Source organism: Serinus canaria, chromosome 21 (assembly GCF_022539315.1).
Source record: "Serinus canaria isolate serCan28SL12 chromosome 21, serCan2020, whole genome shotgun sequence".
Classification (NCBI taxonomy): domain Eukaryota; kingdom Metazoa; phylum Chordata; class Aves; order Passeriformes; family Fringillidae; genus Serinus; species Serinus canaria.
Window position 1 is genome coordinate 3290380 of NC_066334.1, and position 21505 is coordinate 3311884.

Here is a 21505-nt window from a genome sequence, read left to right on the forward strand (position 1 = left end):
TCTGGTACATCTCACTTGTGAGCAACAAAACCAGCCTCTGAGACTGAGTGCAAGGTGAAATCCCATCCAGTCTAATTACCAGAGAAGTTTCATAGCCTCACAGTCCCAACTAACTTATCTTTCTGAAGATTCTAATCTCAAAAATATGGTTATATATCGCCGCCTACCTCCAAAAGCCCGCCACTATGTCTGTGTGCGCAGGCGCTGGGACCGCTTGGTCAGGACACACTGCACACCCTGCACCAGAGCCTGAGCCCTGGCACTGCTGCCAGCCCCCTCCATGGCACGCTGGGCTTGGCCCCACAACTCCAGGCCTCTGCTGGAAGTCTTTTTCTGAACTCGGAATATGGTGATTACACCCTCTGATAATCAGAATCTGTTCTAAGTTATTAATTATGATCAATAATTCAAGCTTTGCATATTAGTGTAAGCCAGTTAACAGTGTAAAAAGAAAAAACCAGTCAGCTTGCACAAGCCCTATCAAAAGATGACTTGCTAGACACTCCAAGGCTTTTTCATTTCTTTTTGTCAAATGAAAAGCTTAAAATTGCAGAGGAGTGCCAAGCAGAAGGTTGTGCATGGTACATGGCGACTGCACAAAATCCACAAATTTAGGGTTGAGCACAGAAGCAGGAAAGAAATGAAATCTCATAGCAAAGGGAATGGAAACTACCACATGTAGGTAAAATTAGCATTAAAACTACTGAGGAGATTGAGCCAACTTTGGTGTTCTCACCACAGGCTGGAGGCAGTGCCACTGCCAGGGGGATCAGAACTTGCTGAGTGCCATACATGACTGACTGGACACCATGCTATAGCTGAAAAGAAAATCTAATTCAAACTGAGTCAATGCAAAGACTTAAACACCTTGATGATGTAAATGAAAACATCCCAAAAGGCAAAACACCCCAAAGTTCTAACCAGTAACTAGCAACACAGAGCATTTCAGAACATGGTATGAGACAAGTACAAAGGTTCCCAATAATTATTCTCATGTATTCTGTATTCTTTCCTTGTACAATATGTAGAGATTTTGTTGATGGGACGTACAGCTAGAATACAGTCTGTGTCTGTTTACAGTAATTCCACTCTCAGCTCTCTCTCAAACAGCCCTGGCTCCTTTTGGCCCCTGTCCCCTGGCTCCTCAGGGCCATTGTTCAGCTCCCAGCTCAACTGCAGCAAAACAGCTCTTAAATGTGCTGTAGAAATGGTAGCACTTTAATGCCAGCACTCAGCATAGCAACCAGCCACTCTAAATAAATAAATAATGAAGCCTGGTATTCCAACAGATAATATAAATACACCTTCAGCAAATTTCTTGGGTCCAAAGGTCAATCAGCTTGTTTGCTCTGACTCCCAGAATGTGTAAATCTCAACATGGTGTTTAAACACAAACACAGACAAACATCAAAGTTCAATGCTGACATATTTTACACCTCAGAGTTACATGCCAGAATAGCTCTGTACCACACAGAGAAAACTGTAATGCATGTGTAAGGAAGTGATAAAACCCTATCCTGAACTAAATCCAAATTTTTTTCTTTAAATAGCCTCTCATTCTGTATTTTTCCTCTTCTTTCTTCTCGATTTATTCTCATTCACTCTCTCACACAGAGAAGTATTTATGCAGCTGTCTAATTTCACCAGTCCTCCCCTTAATTACCAATAAAGGGGGAGATGAAATTTTTCATCCTAAGGCTCATTTCAGGGATAGGTATTTCTGTATCTCTGACTGATTCACACATAGGAACATACCTGCATTTACAAAACCTCGACATTTCAAGGTAAACCACCAGTTCCTGAGCAAGAGAATGGAGCCACCAGCTACACTGGCACTTCTGGGCTGCTGTGCAGACCAGCCACTCTCAGCCTCTCTCCTAAAGGAAATGTGCAAATAATCCCACAGCTTCCACTCAAACTGTGCTCTTCTTGCTGGGCTCTCATTCATTTTTCCCTTGAACAGCTCTGGGCTGTCCAAAAATGAAGTAGAAGGGATTTCAGGAAGCACAAGGAATTAATTTCAGGAATGGAAACCCAGCAGGGTGAAAGGGAACACTTCTCCCCAGTGTCCCAGAGCCACCTGCCCCTCTCCTCTGGGGTGATGTGATCCTGACAGGGGGGCTCTCACAGTGCATGATCTCCATGCCCCTCTCCTCTGGGGTGATGGGATCCTGATCCAGAAGGGCTCACTGTACATGATCCCCATGCCCCTCTCCTCTGGGGTGATGTGATCCCGATCGAGAAGGGCTCACTGTACATGATCCCCATGCCCCTCTCTGGGGTGATGTGATCCTGATAGAGGGCTCAGTGTACATGATCCCCATGCCCCTCTCCTTTGGGGTGATGTGATCCTGATAGAGGGCTCACTGTGCATGATCCCCATGCCCCTCTCTGCAGTGATGTGATCCTGATAGAGGGGGGCTCACTGTACATGATCCCCATGCCCAGCAGTACCAGGAAGCAGCAATGGAAGTGAGAACTGTCTCCATGCATAGATTTGCTCAGTTCCCCTTCCCCTGCCACAGGAAGCCTGGGCTGAGGCAAAACCCTGTCCTTTGTCAGCACAGGGAGATTTACGAGGGGGATCTTTCTCACAACCGCGTTTTCACCGATGGGATGGGGAAAGGCAGGACGCAGTGAAGGAGGAGCAGGCAACTTCTGAAATGAAATCGATGTAATAACTCCGAGAGCTTCTCTCACCTTGGCCAAGCGATCCCACCCGGAGGTGGGGCTGGCAGAGCAGCAGGTGGGCGCTCCCCCTCCCCTCCCCGCTCACCTTGCGGGCTCCTCTCCTGGCGAACTCCCGGGCCAGGTGCCGGCCGATGCCGCGGCCCCCGCCGGTCACCAGCACGTTCTCCCGGGACAGGTCTCGCAGCTTGGGCGGCAGCAGCAGGCACACGGCGGCTTTCACCACCAGATACACCATCTGCACCGGGAACAGCAGCAGGGCGCCCAGCCACTTCCACATCATCCTCTTCTGCCAGGCAAAGTTCTCTTCCAAACCGCCACAGAACCAAGGTGACAGAGAAAGAAAAGCAATAGCCTTCATGCACCCCCAGATGGGTGGCAATTCTTCAACCCCCCTTCCAAAACTTGGGGGCAAGAGGTTCTTGGACTGGAAAAATCCTTCCCTGCCCCTTAAAAAAAAATGGGGGGTAGGAGGAAAGTAGTGCAGAAGACCAAGTCACTCCCCTGTTTCTTGATCGGTGTCCTCTGGGATTGTCACACGCAGGTAAAACAGCTTCCTTGCTTTTTAACTGGAAAGCTCCTTTTTTTTAATTAAAAGAGAGGGGGGGAAAAAAAGTAGAATCAAAAGTAACCATACATCCCTCCGCTGCAAAGACCCACATAAAAATCCAGTATCCAAACGAAAGGTTTTTATATTTAGAAAAATAAAATAAAGCAGCCTGTGTCTCCAAATTTCAGCCTGCAGTGCCTTCCAGGCAGCTCATTTCTATTCTTAGACTCAGGAAATTGCTTAAATAAGATAGAATTGCCAGGACCTTCTTTTTAAGAAAGGCTGTATTCAGGGTGAGGTTTTTGTTTTAGTATCTATAAATATCTATAGACGTTCTGTCCTGAGCCGGTTGCAAAGGCTGAGCCGGTCCCTGCCTCTCTCTGCCCCCTCTCCCGGTTTTTTCACTTGGACTGTCTGATCACAGAGCAGGAATTACGCCGTGCACTACTTCAGCTCTGGCTCTTACTCATTGCTGCCTATTGCCGTCTCTGCCGCTCAGGGCCGCGGCGCTGGGGAGCTTTTATACCCCATTAATCCTGATTGACAGTTCAAGTGTCGGGCCGATTTCACTACTGTTCCTGGGAGTGGCTGCTGCTCTGCCCTCCCCCGCCGGCCGCCGCCGCGCCACCGACTCTGTGCGGCGGGGCCGGCACTGCCAGCGCGGCCGGCAGGGCCCGCGGGGGCACCCCGGGCCAGCTGCGGGCCAGCAGGGCCACCTGCGGGCACCCCGGGCCAGCTGCGGGCCAGCAGGGCCACCTGCGGGCACCATGGGCCAGCTGCGGGCAGCATGGGCCAGCGGGGGCACCCCGGGCCAGCTGCGGGCCAGCAGGGCCAGCTGCGGGCCAGCAGGGCCAGCTGGGGCACCCCGGGCCAGCTGCGGGCACCATAGGCCAGCTGTGGGCCAGCAGGGCCACCTGTGGGCACCCTGGGCTTGCTGCAGGCCAGCAGTGTCACCTGAGGGCACCCTGAGTTTTCTGTGGGCACCCTGGGCCAGCTGTGGGCACTCTGAGCTTGCTGGGGCACCCTGGGCCAGCTGCGGGCCAGCAGGGCCACCTGCGGGCACCCTGGGCAATCTGTGGGCACCCTGGGCCACCTGCAGGCACCATGGGCCAGCAGGGCCACCTGTGGGCACCATGAGCTTTCTGTGGGCGCCCTGGGCAATCTGTGGGCACCCTGGGCCATCTTCGGGCACCATGGGCCAGCTGGGCGAACCTTGGGCCACCTGTGGGCACCCTGAGCTTCTGTGGGCTCCCTCGGCCAGCTGTGGGCACCCTGGGCCAGCTGCAGAGACCCTGGTCCACCTGCAGGCACCCTGAGTCACCTGCTGGGACCCTGGGCATGCCATGAGCACTCTGGTGTGCTGCAGGCACGCTGGGCATCCTGTGGGTGCCAACATCAAATAGCTTTAAATACTACACTCGGGGCCACCTGCGGGCATGGGGGGCAAACTGCTGGGCACACTGGGCTTGCTGTGGGCATGCTGGGTCTATGCCATGCTGGGCTTGCTCCATGTTGCCCTGGGCTCTCATGCATGCCATGCTGGGCTCATGCCACGCTGGGCATCCTGCAGGAGCCAAAGTGCTCTGTCACCAAGGAGGCAGCCCCTGCCTCCTCCCTCACCTTCATGCACCACAAAGGTGCCCTGGCCTGGCCTGAGCCCAGGGGAAAGCAGGTCCAGGAGGAATCAGGGCTAAGGCTGAGTTCAAGGGAGCCATCTCTGCCACGGAGCTGCTTGCCCACAATCTGGAGGGCAAAGCTGCTTGCAGCCCTAGGTTACCAGCTGAACCCAGCCTAGGCTGATAATCAATATTTAGCACCACTGACCCGTGTTTTTCTGGATAACGTGATACCTCATGGATTTTCCGTGCTGGAAGATGCTTGCATTGCTGAAAACTGGAGATTTAGCAGTGAGCAGTGCAAAAGGCAGGCTCTGAATGACAGAGGGAGACTCACCCTGCAAAAAAAGGGTGGTTTCTTCCAAGGCTTTTTTGTCTGGTGATAAGGGCATACCCAGAAGGTCTCCACAGCCCTTCAAACTCTGCTGTAAGAGGGGAAAGGGCAGAGTGTATTACAGCAGGTCCCCAGGTCCCTGGCTCTTTGCACTGTCAAGCATTAGACAGGGAAATTATGATTTTGGTTGTACAGATGAAGCTTTTCTGAGCAGGCTGTAACTGCACATTCATTTCAGAATTAACCTGAAATGCAAAGCTTTAAGGATATCAAAAGATCTCAAGGATATCAAAAGATCTCAAGGATATCAAACCTCACAGTGTTGTCTTCGCAGCTGGGCTGGAAAGAAATTTGGGTTTATATCTGCAGGTATCACTAGGATTTATCAAAATAAATCCAGTGCACAAGTTCACTCAGGTCTGGAGCCAGATGAACTATCCTGGGAAGCCATCTAGAGGTAAACACTGGAATTAAGGGAAAAGTGCACTTAAAAACATTCTCAAACTTCTTCATCTCTAGTTCCTAAAACACCACCTCAGTGGACATTTGAATCTAAGCATCTGTGAGAGACAGAGGTGAGTTTGGACGCTGAATCACAATAAAAATGAACTCGTTTTTCTTCTTTGGAATCAAACAGGTATTTTTGAAAGCAGGCATTCAAAGTGGCCATGTGGGAACAGAATGTTCAGGGTTTTTTTTGTTGGCAAAAAGAAGGGCAGCCAAATTTCTGGTGCCCCCCACATTCAACAGCTCTATCACACATACATTTTTTGATAAAAAATATGAAAAATACTTAAATCCTTGAATTTCAGCGCTATTAAAAGTTCTACAAAAGCTTTAAGGGAAGGAAAAAAAGGAAATAAAATTGAGAAGAGAAACTTGCACAATTTTTACCTTTAGCTGGCAGGTTACCTCATATGAAATAAGCCATATGACTGTCACTGCATAATCAGAGTGTCAGGAGAGGGTTTTGAGGAGAAGATGAAACATCCCAACTGGAAACTGTACATGCTGTCAGAATCAGTGAGTGTTCCTAACTCAGCTGCATCTGAGAATTTCCAGCCAGGGAATTTCCATGGCCTGTTGGCAGCATTTAGCACCTTGGTGTGTTTTACTCCTGTACCTCTAGAAACGCAGCTCGGGGAGGCACCTGGCATGACAATTTTCCTCTCAGTCCAACAGCTCTGGAAGGGAAAGAGAAATTACCCAGAGAAGCCAGTGTCTGGCTTAGACAGGAATGAGTCAGTGTCTGGACTGGGAACAAATATAACAACTTTCTGCTACGGAAATAAGGAGCGGTGTTGAAATGAAAGGGTATGAACTCCATCAGAGTATATTTGGGGTTTTTTGATTCCTGAGTTGTCTCTTCATGCTTAAAGCATCACAGACACATTTAAAATAGAAAACTCATCAATATTGAAGAGTTAACTTGTTTAGATTTGAAAGAAAATTAATTATTAATGTAAAACATTTGCAAGTTCTTTGAAGGCCAGGGGAATGGAATAAACTTGTGGGCATTTATTTCATGTCTATTTCATGTCTATTTCCAGCTTGAATAATAATCTAAGTATGTGTTTGAAGAGATTTTTGTCTTCATCATGATTTTGACCTATGTACAAAGTTGCTACCAAATTTGGATTGGGAGTTAGAAAATGGTTCTAGATATATAACATTTTCCTAACCTGCTCTTCAGATTTCATTGAAGGATGAACTATTTTCCTTCTTCACTGCTTTAGTTTTATCTTGAAGCAGTGAAAACTAGTAGGTGCTACATTGTACAAAACTACAAAAACAAGAAACAAAAGCAGATTTATAGTAAAATTGAAGTTTGTGCATCTTGCATGTAGCAAATAAAAACTACATGCAAGTTATTTTAAAATTCACATAATTCAACCAAAAAAGTCAAATAGCTTTAAATACTACACATACTTTATGTGAGAGCATTAGAACTTTAGAGGTGTTGTTCCTTTTAATTGCAGTTCTACTCTCAGAAGGAAAAAAAAAAAAAAGGAATATTCCAGAATTTCACCTGATTTTTGTACAGCAACCACTGCACTCTTTCTTGGCAAGAGGTTTTTTTCCAAGCTGTCACCTTTACAAAACCAACATGAACTTTTATTCACCAAGTCCATCTCTGTCAGTGAGACTCCCTAAAGTGCTCTTTCATACAGGGCTGGTTATCCAAGGTTGTTGGTACAAACACTCAGCACACACCTTGGTGAGGGTCACGAGGATCTGTCCCATCACAGCTGTTCTCTCTAATTATCAGTCCCAAGCTGTCCCAAAGTGAATCCAGTCCATGTTTCCACTCAGGAGTCCCAAACCAGTGCCCTGAAACATTCCATGAGCAGGCCTGTTAGTTCTGTGCAATTGCATCATCTTCAGAATTAATTTTGCCTTTTCAGCAGTTGTTTCCTTACACAGACATTCATAACAAAGTATAAACTGAAAAAACAACCAACACAACAACCTTTTAAAGCCATCTTCAGGGCACTTTTAACGATGTTTATTCCAGTTTATGAGGGCAAGAAGGTAGTCAGGCTCACAGTGGGATTCTTTGGGTGGTCCTGTGCAGGGCCAGGAGTTGAACTTTGATGATCCTTATGGATGTGTTCCAGCCTGGGATATTCTGTGATTCTATGTGATGTATTTCAGTGGTAATTCAAGCCAGTTTTGGCTTCCATTTGTTGGTTTAGATTTCTGGGTTTGTACTCGTGTAGCTTTTGGACTGTACTTAGTGTAGATTTACTCAGATTCTCAATAAGAACCACAGAAACCAAATTTTTTCTGACTTGTGGTGGCTTGAAGGAGAAAACAGCAGGAAAAGCACATTTACCTCCAAAACAAGTTGAAGCACTCTCTAGACACATCACTTATATGACAAAGCTCCATTTTTGCAGAAAGCTGTTACCTGGATCTGTGAAGAGGCTCAGGCAGGGTCTGAACGCTCCCAGCTCAGGCTGCATCTGTATTTATGGGCAGAACTGTGTTCTTAGAGCCTTTGCAGCCCTGGAAGGCTGCTTGTACAAATGAGGTTCTAAACAGCAAGAACTTTAGAAAGGAAAATGAGCTGGAAATTGTGCTTGAGGCACATCTGAAAGCCAACTGGGGTAACAATTCTGTGTTTTCAACTTAAAGCCCCCCCTCAGATATAGACAGTCCAAACCTGGGAACACAGAGCAGCAGTTCCACAACAGAAAGGCTGTGTGACTGCAGTGTCAAGTAATTCCATTTTTTTACATCAGTGCAGGGTTTTTGATCATAGACAATCTATCATGATCACACAATAAAACTTAAACCTCTTTTAAAAAAGAAAAACCTTTTGCCAAGCTGATCTGGTTTTTGTTAGATGAAGTACTGCTGTCAGATTTGGATAAATCAAGAGCTAAATTTTTGTGCTTCTTGATTTCATTCTTCCCTTGTGTTCACATTTTCCATTTGAAATGTGTCCCAGTGGTTCTGTGATTTCACACTGTCCTTCTATATGCTATTAAGAGTCTGATACTGTTGCCTTCTAAGTTCTGCCATGGACTAAGCTCAAAGGAGCTGGGTTTCTGGTAAACATCCAGCCTGACAGCAAAGACTGCATCAGGCCTTTTGCAAAAAGCTGCATTTTCATGTCTTAGGGCTTTCCCAGGGCCTTCCAGCAAAGCAGTGTCACGAGTAAAGATATAAAAATGTCTCACTGAGTAATTCTAAATTCTAGGTAGCACCCCTTTCTAGATTCATGTGTAAAAATAATTGTCTTTGTAAGCAGAACTTTACACAGTGCTCATAGGGGCTCTCTAGAATTCAAAGGGATGCAGTCTCACCTGTGTGGTGCTTGTTCCACCTGCTGAGTTGTTTTCATACATGTTAGAATTTGTAATTTTTAAGCTGTAACTGCTCTTGGTTTTTCTCACCTGCCTGTGATTAGAAGCCAGATCTCTCAACATCTTAGGCTGCTTCAGGAGAGAACAATGCAAAAAATACCCCATGTGAACAGGAGTGGAGTTTGTTTGGAAAGGAAAGATCATGTTTGTTAACCTGATTGATTCACCTTCTCTTTGGTGCCTTTACTGACTTTTAGGCCAGTGAATATTTACCCATTCCTTCTGACTAACTCCTCAGTCCTGACAAAACTTCTAAGACATACAAGGAACTGGGGAAAAGCAGAATTATGTCTTAAAGGCTCTTAAAATTAGAGAAAAGTCCTGAAATCCTACTAAACCAACATGACATCAATTTTGACACAAACTGAACAGCAAGCTAATGCCTGTAACAAGTTTGCACTGGAAACTTGTAAACTAGCTTAGAAAGGAAATCTCAGGATAAAATATTCCCTGAATTCCTTCTAACAATGTCTTTTTAAAAGAACTCCTTTCATGCAGCTGTAACTTCTTTTCAGAGGGAGAAGTTCACTAATGCATACTGAGGTGAAATAATTCAGGGCCTCTGACTGTCTGAAGTTTCTTCAAACTTGACAGTTTTACAAAGGATATCAAAAAGAAGAGGAATGTTGGGAAGAGAATGGTGGTGTCAAAGGCAAACAATTTTGACTGGGAGGCTGGGATAGGTTAGGGGTATGAACTGATTTGAGGAAATAAAATCACACTAAAATCAATAAACCCCAGCCTAGATATTACCTCACAGAACATATAAGTAGTGTTAATTTTTGCTTTAGTTTATGTTGTTTTTAAAAAATCACTCAAGTTACTGGACCCCCACAGGTCTGGATGGAGTAGGGTTGGGAGGGGCTCAGCAATGGAAGAGATCATTTATTCCCCAGCTCAGTCAGTTCATTTGCATCAGAATTGGAAAGATGACTGTGATGACAAGGTGCAGGTCTGCTGAGTTAAGCTGAATTCCATGTGATTACTTGAATGGATTTCATGATCTTCTTATCCTTAACAGCTCATCTATCTATCATCTATGTATGTATGTATGTATCTATCTAATCTATCATTATCTATCTCTCTATCTAATCTGTCATTATCTATCTATCTATCTATCTATCTATCTATCTATCTATCTATCATCTTTCTAAATTTTAAACCCCATAATTCAATCATCTGCACTTGCTGACTTCCCCTGAAGTTAAGGATTAGATCTTTTATCTTAAGAATCCAGTCTGGTCACTCATCATCCTGTATTTTATCTTGTATGACTCACTTGTTTACTCATTCCACACAGCTAAATATTTTTTTAACCCACTGACTAGTTCACATTGAAGTTTCTTGCTCTTTGCTGTAACGCATATTTTGTATAAATGGGATTTTTCTAAGCAGATATATTTTGTCTGCTTTTTTAAAGTGAGCAGGAAAACATAGAAAGGACTCACCTTTTTCAGTGAAGATGTCTCTGAGGGAATACACTACAGGTTGGTTAGCCAAATGCAAAATCCTGTGGCTCATAAAAAGGAGTATTTCTCTCTATGGCCATGATTACAAGCTTTAATAAGGATTTTTAAATGAGGTATTGGGGAGATTATTGGGGATAAAGAAATGTTTCAGTGTTCAGAGAATAAGCACAGGTTGTATTGCTTATGTCAAGCTGAGCTAATGCTTGTTTGCTTTTTAATGTTACCCAAACAAGTTTTGTCCAGACACATGATGGACAGAAATACACAAAGTTACACTTGGTGACTCATTCCTGCACTGTCATCACCTCCTTGGTGCAGACTTTTGGATACCATATGCTCTGATCACACCTGAATTACAACCATGGATAACATGTCATCTTGGAAAACACAGCAAAATATGGTGTTGTAAAGAGATCAAAAGCTTTTCTTTAGAAAGAATCAGCACAGAGGGTTAGGGCCAAAATTCTCCAAGTCAAGGAGAAGTTTCCCATGGCACCACTGGTGAGCCCAGAGCCCCTTGCTGCACACTCAGGCTGGCAAATAACTGAGAGGTCTGTGTGGATCTCCAAAAGCCAAATTCCTTGAGATTGAGTTCAGAATGCCTGTTCTAGCTGTTCTGGCCAGCTGTCTGCCTCAGCAAGTGAGCAGGGGAAAAGATCAGCACTAAGCAAAAAGCCTTGGAATCATCCTTCAGACCTATTCCAAGAGCAGAACCTCTACAATTCCTGACCATGGAGACTGGAGCACTCTTCCATAGGCTCTGAGACACTCACTGATACAGGTGCAAAACATCCCAGAGAGCTTTTCAGGTCCATAAAGCAGATAAAAAATAAATCCATTTGCAATTCTGTAATATCCAAAAGCAAGGTGTTTCCTGAAGTGACTGTGCTATGTGTGAGCTTGAATCATGCCAAGTGCAGTTGTCACAGCCGGATGTTTGCAGGCTTCCGCCCCTGCCAGCCCTGCTAAAGGAGAAGGGCAGGTAATTCTGTATGCAAATGATATGCAAATGACTTCCCTTTGGTATCAGTCTGGAGGATATAAATACTGACAGAATCATATCAACCACTGTCTAATTATTCCCACCAAAGAACAATGGAATCCTATTATACTCTGGTTTTAGTAGCAGGAATTTTAGTTGCTTTTGTATTGCTGGTTTTAATTGCAACTGATCATAATTTCTTCAAGGGAGAGGTTCCTTCTGATGTTGACCAGCCAGCAAAGCTCCGCCTTTATCACTGTTTGTACACTCTGATGGAAATTCTGGTGAGTTTGTCATGCTCTGGGATACTGGGATTTTCAGAAAAGGAAAGACCTGGGTATGAAGATATGGATCTAAATACTGCAACTACACGTCATGGGAAGCCCACGGTAACACGGATTTAAAGGCCAAAGGTTGATTTGGTTTCTGTTACCATATACAAAGCAGCCAGGATGAGGTGGGTTCTTTCAATACTGAGATATCCTTTCTTATGCTGCAGTTGTATATTTCTATAACATGACTGGTCCTGTGGATGACAGGAGGGCTGTTCATAATTTACGTGAATAATAATAACCCAAATTGCTATGTCTAAATGTAAGGCAATTTCCTACATTCTGAGCTATTTGCAGTAATTTCCTTACCCTTGTTTCTGTTCTTATTCTGCAGTGACTGAATTACAGAATACTAGTTAAATACCATAGAATCAGGTAGGTTGGAAGACACCTCCAGAAGTCATCTAATTGAACCTCCTGCCAAAGCAGGTTTAGGCCTGTTATCAGTCTTTATCTAAGTACCTGTAAGCCAGACTCACTGTGCTGTGGGCTTTGCCATCCCAGAAAGAAACAGCTTTCACCAAAAGTTTTCAAAGTAGGCAACAGGAGTATGTAGGAGCAGCCTAAGCCCTGTCATGTCTGGCACGTAACATGTCAAAAGAAAGCCTGCAGGAAAATCAGAGTGGTTTCTTTGATGTTTGGATGAAGCTCACCTCAATTCTCTAATCCCCAGTTATACAGAAAGAAAAGAACTTGGCCCCACATCCTCAGAGGTGATTTGGGCCATTACAATCTATTAAAGACTTAAGTGGGTTGTTTGAACTTACACAGCAACATTCACCAAATCCAGTGGTTGTCCCTGATTCTCCAGTGGTACTTTTCTTCCTTGTCTGCCATGAAAGAAGAGGCTGCTGTCCTTGCATATCTCATACTGCTCTTTGTATTATGTTATATGTAAACTTAATATAATACTATGACAGTATTATTATAATAGGACAATGTTATTAAATTCTCTAATTTTGCTACTTGGTGGGTGAACAGATTCTTTCAGGTGATACTTTTAACCCATTTATACAGCTTTTAAGTGTCTATTAAGGAATAAGTGCACATGCTCTCTTCATTGATAATACATTCCCTAAACTTCAGCATCCTTTTTCTGAATAGGTTTTAAGGTGCATTTCACCACCGGCTATGCACTGAATCAATCCACTCACCTATTTTTCTTTCAAAAGCCTCTAGGCATCTACTGGTACTTTGGGTGCTTTCCTGGTTCATGTTTTTGCTCAGAGCAGCCCTCACAGTAAGGACTTCACAGGTTTCTTTTTAAGTGCACAATGCTTTGTGTATGACACGTGCAATTAGCTTATCCTGCTCATCCTGATGAATGCTGCTCTTCCTGTGCCATAGAGCTGTGCCACTGCTGTGCCACTGCTGTGCCACTGCTGTATGCTCCTGTGAAAACCTCTTTTTCCACAATACAGGACAGTCTTTTCTTCTCTTCTTCCACACTACTTGCATGTCTTAGAAAAGCTGCAGCACCAGAAAAGAGTGTACCTTCCACCACAGGGTACATAAATGATGCTCCTGCTGCATCTGCATCATTGATCTCTTCATCAGCCCCTGCCATGAAGAGATCAATGACCATGTAAAATGGAAGAGATGAGAGGAAGCCTCCTGGCTTTTGTTTTAAACTACTCAGTCAGATCTGTGTTCAGACTAACTGTGCATATTGCACTGTGATTTGAAGCTTTGATGTTAATTACTGTGGTTGGCAAAGCACACTTCAGAGTGACTGACAGAAGGACTGTCTGATGTAGTCCTAAAGTCCATGAAGCTCAGATTGAGAGGGTTTTGCTGCTTTTGGTATGGGATTTTATAATTATTATAAAGTAAAAATCTGGTCCCCCTATGATCTTCCTCATAAAAAACCAGTTTGTGTCAGAATTTAGGTGTTCCAGCAAATAGTTTTTCAAAGACCGTGTTTCACATGAACAGCTGATGTGCTCTTTTTCATACACATATTAACATTTTAGGACCTGGTTTATGTAACACACTTCACCTACTAACACTGATCACATCTAGAAATAAGCAAACCTTTTAGGTTTTGAATGTATTGTTATAGGTTATGAAGTATTTCCTAATGATTGATTAAGAATTTTCTTGATGGAGTAGATTCCAAATTCCCTCTTCTCCTTCAAGACAGTGTTTCCCCTGAATTTGGAGATGCCTCTGTGATGTCAGAACTCCTAAGACAAGGCAAGGAAAGAGGATATTTAGGTAGGATGCTCTGATAACAAGTTTATAATATGTATTACTGTCATCTGAAAGCTCTGAAAAACCTCAAAGATGTTAGAAAATTCAAATGAGATTAAATGGCAATTCTGCCAACTTCAAACATTCCAAAACCATAACTCTGACAGAAGGGCTGACTTAAGAGAGATGAGAGTTCTGAAAATTGCTGTTTGGAGAAGATTAGATGGTTTCTGCCACCATTGCACTGGGGCTTACAGTAGTTTTCCCCTTTGCCATGATACTTTGAAATGTGCTTTTTCAAATGCAAGGCAAGAACTGTGGCCAGCCATTTGTCTCTTAAACTACCCTAAGCACTCCTAGCATTGGTGGTAGAGTGTTATGAAAAAACTCCAGATAATCTCTGGATTCCCATCTTTGGGAATTTAGATTATTAGGAAGAAAGCATCTGTGATACACAGGTTGAAAAATACAATTTACACAAGCAGAGCTGGTCTTTAGTTTGTGAGGAATTGATACAGAGACTTAGAAAAGGACAACAATACAATTTGCAAATGGGTTGTGATTACTGTCATCATTACAGAAAAATGAATTGCAGTAGTCCAGAAGGGCATTTAAATCACTCTGTAATAGGAAGGGAAATGTTGTTCTAGCAGGAAATACATCCATTACAACATGTGTTCAAAGGAGGATTGCAGTGGGATCTTTAGACTTTCTTAATTATCAGCAGTTGACTGGCCTTGGATAAGGCCATTTAACAAACCTTCCTTGTCTTTATACCTTCCAGATATAAAAACTGACTGCAGGGTCATTTATGAATAGCTGTGAGATCTTGTAAAGGCAGTGGTTTCACTAATGGAGGAGGAGATAAGGTTCAGAACCATTTTCATCAGTTCCTCCCTTGGGCCAGCAGCCCCTCAGTAGTGATCACAGACACAATGGTTTTCTTACAGCTTGTTCCCACTGACCCCATGGAGGGAGGTGGCCCAACACTGTTAAATCAGCCTGTCTTGCCCACAGACTGGCCTGTGGTTTTTCCCCCAGTAGGATAATCCTGTCATGAGAGGGACATTTTCATCTCACCTAAGCTTAAATATTTTAACTGAGGCATCTGAAGTACAGTTTACCACGGAGATGAACAGACACCCCCAGAGCATGATTTAACACACCCAGAACTGGAACCATCCCCAAGAAATGCCTCCTTCTATTCCCTCATTAGGAAAGGAGCCTCAGGCCTCCCAGCTTCCACACCTGAGCAAATGCCTGTTCTTACTTGTGGTAAATCCAGATCACAGGAACTAGAAGGTATTTATATGATACATTTAATGGAACAAGTATTACAACATTCTTCCCACAATAACAAAGATGTAAATTTTCATCTTCTTAACCAAAATCCCAAAGACAGTTATTTGTGGGAATCCTAAAAACTAGAAAATAACCAACCCAATTATGCTAAAGGCAGTGTAGGAAACAGTAGCTTGTGGCCTTTACAAAGTGGGAAGACTTCTATTCCCTACAGTAATTTCTCATTTTTCCTGTTTTATCTATCTAGGCAAAGAATTTAAACCACTTGAGTATCATCAAGGAGCACACAATTATCAGGCTGCTCACGGATGGACTCCCAGCATGGCAGGATTCCCAGCTCTTCATTAAAGATCTGCATTTTGATGGGGTGCCCGTGAGGATTTACCTCCCAAGAGAACCATCTGCCAGCAAACGGAGAGGAGTCGTCTTCATCCATGGAGGATGTGGCATTTTTGGAAGCATCAGTAAGGAACTGAAAGAGAAATGTGACTATTTAGCTTTTTTAACTCCCTGGTCTTAAAAACTCCTGACCCTAAGAAGTGACTGAAGCTTAGTTTGAGAGAATGGAGATAGAAAGCACTTAGTGCTTATTTTTAATTGTTAAAACTCTCTAATCTGCTCTTATTTAGTATTTAAATTGTTTTTTTCTGGGATGTAGCACTCTTTATCATAGAACCATTGGGATCATAAAGTGGCTTGGGTGGAAGTGACCTTAACCACAATCTTTTTCCACCTCCTGCCATGGGCAGGGACATCTTTCACTATCCCGAGTTGCTCCAAGCCCTGTCAGTCCTGGCCTTGGACACTTTCAGGAGTGGGACAGCCACAGCTTCTCCAGGCAACCTGTGCCAGGGCCTCACCACCCTCATAATAAAAATGTGTTACTTACATGGAAACAAATTCTATCCTCTCTGAGTTTAAAGCCACCGCCCATTTTCTAATAGTAAAAATCATAATAATTCCTTATTTTCCACACAGATCAATGATCTGTCTAAATATATGAATTTCACAGCAAGTCCTGATGACCAAAAGTCTAGAATATTTTAATCCTAAAGAAAATCTGGGTACACACTAAATAGGCAAGGGGCTGACAGGACATTGTGGTAATGTGTCATAAAAATATAAGGGACAATATTGACTGAAGTTTTCTAAGATATTAATTACATCAACAACATTTGTGCTTCAGGAGGTTATGAAAGAATATGCCGGTACATAGCCAGAAAATCTGATTCAGTGGTTGTGTCTGTTGGGTAAGTGAAATTCAACCAGTGCTAATCCCAGAATTAGAGAACTCTGCTGCTTTCCCCCTGCCTCCCACACACCCCTGAACTTACATTTCTTTGAATATAAGATAAGAAACTGAGCTCTGGTGCTGTCTTCCCCACACTGCTGTCATATGGGAGCAAACACATGCATGGAATGGCAATGAAAATATCTGAGCCAGGGTTAGAGTTACAGGTCTGGTCATTGTACATCACCATCACCACAGAAATCATTACCTTTGTTTGATAACGAGATATTATAAGCCAAATATAAAATTTTAATATTTTAATGTACATTTAATACATTAAAATATATTAAATATTTTATTGTTTTTATTTAAAATCAACTGGGATTTGAATATTTTTTAAAACCAGCATGGACCACTGTTTCCTACAAAGATGTTTTGATCATGGAAAATACATGATGGTATAAAGAAACCTTAATTTCCAACAAATTTTTCCATGAAAAACTTTACTATTATGGGATTTTATTAAATTGGGAGGAATTGGTTTTGAGAAGGAAAGGGAGGAAAAGTTCTGGTTTGCTTCAGCATGTAAAAACTTTAAACTAGATATAATTAATGGTGTAATTAATATTGGTTTGGGGGAGTTTTGGCATGGGATGCATTTCAGATGAGACACTCAGAATGTGTTACACCAGCTGCTTTTTCTACCTCTCAGGTATCACTTAGCCCCTGAGCACAAGTATCCAGCCCAGACTCTGGAATGTCTCAGGGCCACCGTGCACTTCCTGAAGACTGCAGACACCCATGGGGTGGACCCTGCTCGGATTATTGTTTGTGGGGACAGTGTAGGGGGCTCGTTCACTGCCACTGTTTGCCAAGAACTTGGGCACAGGACAGACATCCCCAAGATTCGTGCCCAGGTGCTGATCTATCCATTTCTCCAAGCACTGAACTTCAATCTGCCCTCTCACCAGAAAAATGCTGCCGTTGCCTTCCTGCCCCGGGAGCACACAGTCCATTTTATTCTCAAATACCTGAATAAGGATTGCTCCCTGAAGGAACCAATTCTGGCTGGTTCTCATGTTCCTGAGAGTATAAATTTGAAGTATAAGAAATGGATAAATCCAGATCTTATTCCAGACAAGTTTAAACTGGGCTATAAACCACCACTCCCCACTTTGTTTTTACCTCACGTCCATGAAGAAGTGCAGGAGCTGTTTGAGCCCTGGATGTCCCCGCTGCTGGCAGAGGATGCTGTTGTTTGTGGTCTCCCTGACACCTGTATTGTCACCTGTGAGCATGATGTGCTCAGGGATGAAGGGCTGTTGTACAAGAAGCGTTTAGAGGACAACAACGTACGCGTGACCTGGCACCACGTGGAAAACGGCTTCCACGCTGCACTGGGATTTTTTGGATATGGTATTTTCTCTTTCCCATCATCAAGTACTATAATGAACCATGCTGTAGACTTTATAAAAGGCTATTAAATCATTTTCTTGCATATACTGCACTGGTATTTAGAAAGATTGTGATTCAATTAAATTATTCAATTAAGTATTTAATAGCTATTTGCCCATTAGAATCAAGGCAAGAACTGATGACATTAGCATGGTCTGCTGAATTCTGATTTTTACTTGCTATTATCTAGGAATGTGATGTTTAGAGGTTTTTTGTAAGCTTGCTTTGATGCTCTCTTCTTGAATTGTAAGAATTTTTGTTCTCTTCATATGTCAAAGAATAAAAACTCATTGTAACAAAAAACATTCTAAATGTGTAAATTAAAAACCCATGCAGTGTGTGAATAATTAGCTATGTGCACATGCATGCACACTTAGTGCCCCCAGAATCAGCATGGCAACACCTCTGGAGAGTGGACATTCCTTCCCTACTTCAGGGATGAGAAGTAATCACCATCAGAGTGTCTGTACAGACAAAAAATAGCTTTGCATTTATGTTTAAAATCTGAAGGAAGGAATTGGGTGTACTTACAAACCTGATTTTAAAGGGAAATGGGGGACAGGCAGGTTGGTACAGTCTGCACAGTGCATGAGATGGGTACCAAGAGGTACCTGAGACTGCAACAGAGATGAAGTGAGGGATCACTGTTAAAAAATAACTGAATATCCTCTAAATTATATTCTATAAAGTTCCCTTCAGAGCAGCATTTGATTGTATTCAGCTTACCTGGCTTTTGGGGAGAAAGGATGTAAATAGCATGGAACCTGCCAAATAATTTCTGTGGATATCCAAAGCCAAAGAAAAATCTGAGGTCAATTGTTATCTTGCTGTAATTGTTATATTGCTTATTAGGAGAGATCCACCCTTGCTAAACACAGATGCCAAAAATAATTGCCATTGCATAGCAAAATAGCTGGGTATACAATGCTTAGGAATTGTAAAATGTTGAGTTGTTGTGCAACCACCTTGCCTTTATAAAATCCATGCCCACATGACTGTGGAAGGAGGTTAGTACATGTCTGCTCCTGCCAGGCAAACTGTGAGTAGGAAGAAGACTGTGGGCTTAATGTTCCATGTTGTCACCATGTTAATGAATGCTGGTGACAGGTGAGCTGCTTCACATCTCTGCAGCAACAAGTCACTACTCGAAGGTTGTCACTCTCCAGTCCCTCTCAGCAAAATGAATTTATATTTCTTCATGCTCTGTTGACACAATACAGAGTTCGTTTGTTTCATTCTTCCTGTTGCAGGCAATTTGCTCTTTGAGCAAAGAAATGCTTCCAGGGGTAAATAATGTGATAGTTCCAAATGTTCCACTCTTTGAGGACTTCAGGATCTGCTCTGGTTACAAAGACAAAGGTTGGGTTACCAGCTCCCACATTAGTAGCTGAAGCTGGGCCAACAGTCTGTATCTGCTGTAAAAGTGTTGCAAGAAGTTTAATGATCTTGGAGAAGTTGGAGAAGGTTGGCAAGTGCCAGAACTAAGGAGGTCTGTACAGTTCCACCTTGTGTTTTGTAAGTTATGAGATGGTCAAAGACAATCTCATGCTATTTTACACACAGTTCAGTGCAGCATTATACTCCTTGTCAGTTCAGCTACTCAATACTTTTCTCTCCTTTATCAGTCTCTGGAATTACACCTCATTTATGGGTCAGTGTCCAAACTTGACACTGATCTGCTCCTGAGATTTTTCCATGGGCCTTTATCCATTGGTCTTTAATTTACTACAAATAATAACAAATTTAGCTTTATAATATGTCAGCAGCATTATTAGTTCTCTTGATCACACAGTTCTCTTTAATTATGGTCTATAACCATTGAGTGCAGATGGGTAAGCAGAGAACAGCAGATGCTGAAATAATGTATTCTTTGTTTAATCATGACTCCCAGATTTTCTAAACCTTAAGAAATCACATGATCTAACTGTGTCTGTGGAACTTCCGTACTTTATTTTAATTAATTTAATTAATTACAGATCAGCTACATGTCTTGTGTTGCTAAGATAGAATGTTTGAAGACATTCTCATAGTCCCCCTGTCTTGGTTTGGAAAGCCAGGTGTGTGCTAAGGAAGGCAGGAGTCTCCCCTGACATGGAAAATGTAAACCCCCTCCCTCTGAATTGCAATAAATTTTAAATTAAGGGGCTCTCAGGCAAAAAATAAAAAGATAAAATAAACAATGCATTACACTAGAACAGCACTGCCAGAGCCAGAGCACAGCCTGACACCCTGTGGGTCAGGGGGCTGGCAGCAGTGCCACTGGAATTGTGGCTCAGCCCTCCTGCAGTGCCAGGGCTGGTTCTGCTGGAGCAGGGATCCTGGAGAAGGGAGCACTCTGCCTCTGAAGGGCCAGGGGAAGAGGCAGCTGCTGCTCCTCTGGGAAATCCAGTGGAGAAGCTGTGCTGGTGTTCCAGAATCTCAGATTCTATCCAGGTAGGAATGCCTGGCTCCTCCCTCTGGGCTCACATCTCCCACTGGGATGCTGCAGTTCTTATCAGCCATGCAGGGACAGTCAATGGCCTCTTATCAGCAGGTGTCCCTCCCCAGGGAGGGGTGGGTGTGGAAGAGATAAGAAAAACTGCCCACTAAATAGAAGACAACTGCCATGCAGATGGCAAATAGAATACAATTTGCTTGGCAATCCAGGACATCCCCAAAGCATGATGTTTTCATGTACAAATGAAAAAAAAAAATCAAGTACAAGACCACCTACAGAATTTTAGACACCAGAGTAATTCCTCAAGGAATTATGCAGCCAGAGAGTGAGGAGTGGCAAGCCCAGCTCCTGTTCAGGCTTCCAGCACCAGAGGGGTCTCATGGTCTGCAGAACCCAGAAGGAGCAGAAGGAGCTTTTTGGGTCACACAGCACTTTCTCTGGGATGTTTCCCAGTCTCCCAGTGCAGGCTTCCATTTACAGCAAGTTCTGTTGCCAGCTAATCAAGCACCGTGATCCAGAGGCAGGGAATATTTTGGAATATTTTACATCTGCTACACCTGGCTCAGTATTTCCCCTTGCATGTGCACCCATATCACAGAAAAAGAACAGGGAAGGACAAGATTTCAGGCCCAGACATTAAGCTTTTCACTGGAAATTAATAAGAAAGGAAGTCCCTGGTAGGAGAAAATAGGGCTTTGGCCTGGTCTATGCCCTGCTTTATCTTACAAGGTCAAAATATTACCAGAAGTAGAGAGAGCATTTATTTGAAAGGTTGTGTAGGGAATGGTTTTCTCCATCCTGGGCCCTCCAACTTGTGAATTGCTGAGACTAAGCTTACACAGCATTAAGCACCACTCTGTACCAGGAATGCCCAAGGGGAAAAAGCACATTATTATTTCAGAAACCAGCTAGTTTGTTTCTTTGACAGCTTCCAACTCATCAAGTCTTTGTGGGGAGCCCTGGGGGTGCTGTGAAGTCCAGACCTTGTCAATGTGCCCAAATGAGTCCAAGACCTACCAGCTGTGGGTGAATTGACACCAAAAT

At 43.3% G+C, this 21505-nt stretch overlaps 2 protein-coding genes across 4 annotated transcripts in view; one reads left to right on the top strand and one right to left on the bottom strand.

Moving 5' to 3' along the window:
- Positions 1–3049, bottom strand: part of DHRS3 (dehydrogenase/reductase 3) — a 29423-nt gene extending 26374 nt beyond the window's left edge. Inside the window, exon 1 of the mRNA XM_009095614.4 lies at positions 2777–3049. Coding sequence (XP_009093862.2) covers positions 2777–3049 — 273 coding nt within the window. The remainder of the gene's footprint in view (positions 1–2776) is intronic.
- Positions 3050–3084: 35 nt separating this feature from the next.
- On the top strand, positions 3085–18321 carry LOC103820947 (arylacetamide deacetylase-like 4). Of its 3 annotated transcripts, XM_050982570.1 has the most exons (5): positions 3085–3232; positions 11718–11795; positions 15586–15802; positions 16525–16588; positions 17282–18321. In XM_050982570.1, exons 1-5 carry the CDS (start codon positions 3149–3151, stop codon positions 18051–18053), a joined length of 1215 nt encoding a protein of 404 aa, XP_050838527.1. In that variant the 5' UTR covers positions 3085–3148; the 3' UTR covers positions 18054–18321. The 3 variants fall into 3 exon arrangements, with proteins under 3 accessions (XP_050838527.1, XP_050838528.1, XP_009093970.2); XM_050982571.1 differs by lacking the exon at positions 11718–11795 and having other exon boundaries at positions 3102–3232; XM_009095722.4 differs by lacking the exon at positions 3085–3232 and having other exon boundaries at positions 11545–11795.
- Positions 18322–21505: the final 3184 nt, after the last annotated feature.